A 2,025-nucleotide genomic window follows, 5' to 3' on the forward strand; every position below is an offset into this window, starting at 1 on the left:
CCAATTTCTACAATTAGACCACCAAACCACGAAGCCTGGTAGAGGCTAGTTTCGCACCGCCTCGAAGTCTGGGAAGGAGGCTAGCTAAGTGTTGATGGTACTATTGTCTTGTTATAGAGCCGGATCGGCAATTAAGGAAGGACCGTGGTTCACTCTGTTCCAGGTACACGCTGATGCCGATGTCGGTGACGCTGGGTCTGGCCGCCGCGCCGCTCTGGACGGCCAAGAGCAAGTACGTCACGACCAGCGGGATCCGGTACGCGGGCATGGTGGGGGAGACACAGGAGGACGTCATCACCATGTTCTTCGGTATCTTCTTCATGGTACGTCATGTTTGTTTGTTTGTTTGTTTGTTTGTTTGGTGTTAGAAAGTACGTCACTACCAGCAGGATCAGGTACGCGGGCATGGTGGGGGAGACACAGGAGGACGTCATCACTATGTTCTTCGGTATCTTCTTCATGGTACGCTTTGTTTGTTTGTTTGTTTGTTTGTTTGTTTGGTGTTAGTAAGTACGTCACTACCAGCGGGATCCGGTACGCTGGCATGGTGGGGGAGACACAGGAGAACGTCATCACCATGTTCTTCGGTATCTTCTTCATGGTACGTCATGTTTGTTTGTTTGTTTGTTTGTTTGTTTGTTTGGTGCTAGTATGTACTCACGACTAGCGGGATCCGGTACGCGGGCATGGTGGGGGACACAGGAGGACGCCATCACTATGTTCTTCGGTATCTTCTTCATGGTACGTCATGCTTGTTTGTTTGTTTGTTTGTTTGTTTGTTTGTTTGTTTGTTTGTTTGTTTGTTTGTTTGGTAAGTACGTCACGACCAGCGGGATCCGGTACGCAGGCATGGTGGGGGAGACACAGAAGGACGCCATCACCATGTTCTTCGGTATCTTCTTCATGGTACGGTCTTTGTTTGTTTGTTTATTTGTTTGTTTGTTTGCTGTTTTGGTGGGAAGGATAAACATCGTGGGGGAGACACTATAGGACATCGTCTGAACGTCTGACCGTTCTCAAAATCATATCCAGTTGCTTGAGTAACTGCTTTTTGGCTTACGATTCGGAGATGACTTCCAGACCTTTTGAATGACATCCATCATTTCTCTTCGTCGACTCATTCTGCCAGTTCTAGTGATGCTGAAGAAGAGTGATGGATGTCGTCTTCAAATTCATACAGTTGTAGAGATCGATTTGACTTAGATGTATATGAAGAACCGATTTTGATTGCGACATCATTGGAAACTGGTGCACCTGCAACCCGATGTCGCTTGGTGACGCTTGTGTATCAGTATGAATATCATGATCTGGCATTGAGATTGTATATGTGTTATAGTCTTCTTTTCATATCGATTGTAAGTAAGTTAGATAGTTAAAGTCCTTCCTATATCCGACGTTGCATATGGCGGAACTTGTCTCTGTTTCGACAACCCTTGGGCCACACAGTTTTATAAAGTAATGTGATCGTGTTCTGTAGTTTCGTTTGGGACCGCCTTATTAGCAGCGCCACCTTGTGCTACAGTGCGACATGAACCATTATTGCCACACAGAACGTAACAGATGGTCACCAAAATTGGAGCAACTAAAGAACTTTGTTATATTATTATCTCCATGAAAAATGGAGATGTAGTTTTGGGTGTGTCTGTCTGTCTGTCTGTCTGTGTTTGTGTTTCCGAATTTTTGTAGTCAGCATAACTCAAGAACTTTACGATGGATTACGATATGGTATGTAGTATACAGGTAGATGTTGGGAAGACAAAGGTTAAGGTCGATTTTTAGGCTACCTGGTATGTGACCTTGGTACTGCAGCAGAAAGTCTTTTATATCTTGACCTGGACGTGCTGTGGTCTCGACTCTTTGGTGACAGATAGATTCTGACGCAAGGAAATGGTGGTGTAAGTTTGGGTCCGCTAGTTCATGTCAGAATTTCTCCATACCTGTCCTCCTTCAGGTGTTCCAGTCTGGCCAGATCTGGGGTAACCTGATCTCCTCCCTGGTGCTGGAGCGCAGGAACGTGACGTCACT

General features: G+C 45.7%; 1 protein-coding gene across 1 annotated transcript in view; it reads left to right on the forward strand.

Annotated features, from left to right (window-relative positions):
* The window catches only part of LOC118422372 (protein unc-93 homolog A-like), a 17,216-nt gene that overhangs the window by 9,196 nt on the left and 5,995 nt on the right, over positions 1-2,025 (forward strand). Inside the window, exons 4-5 of the mRNA XM_035829891.1 lie at positions 164-323; positions 1,952-2,019. Coding sequence (XP_035685784.1) covers positions 164-323; positions 1,952-2,019 — 228 coding nt within the window. The remainder of the gene's footprint in view (positions 1-163; positions 324-1,951; positions 2,020-2,025) is intronic.

Source organism: Branchiostoma floridae, chromosome 9 (assembly GCF_000003815.2).
Source record: "Branchiostoma floridae strain S238N-H82 chromosome 9, Bfl_VNyyK, whole genome shotgun sequence".
Classification (NCBI taxonomy): domain Eukaryota; kingdom Metazoa; phylum Chordata; class Leptocardii; order Amphioxiformes; family Branchiostomatidae; genus Branchiostoma; species Branchiostoma floridae.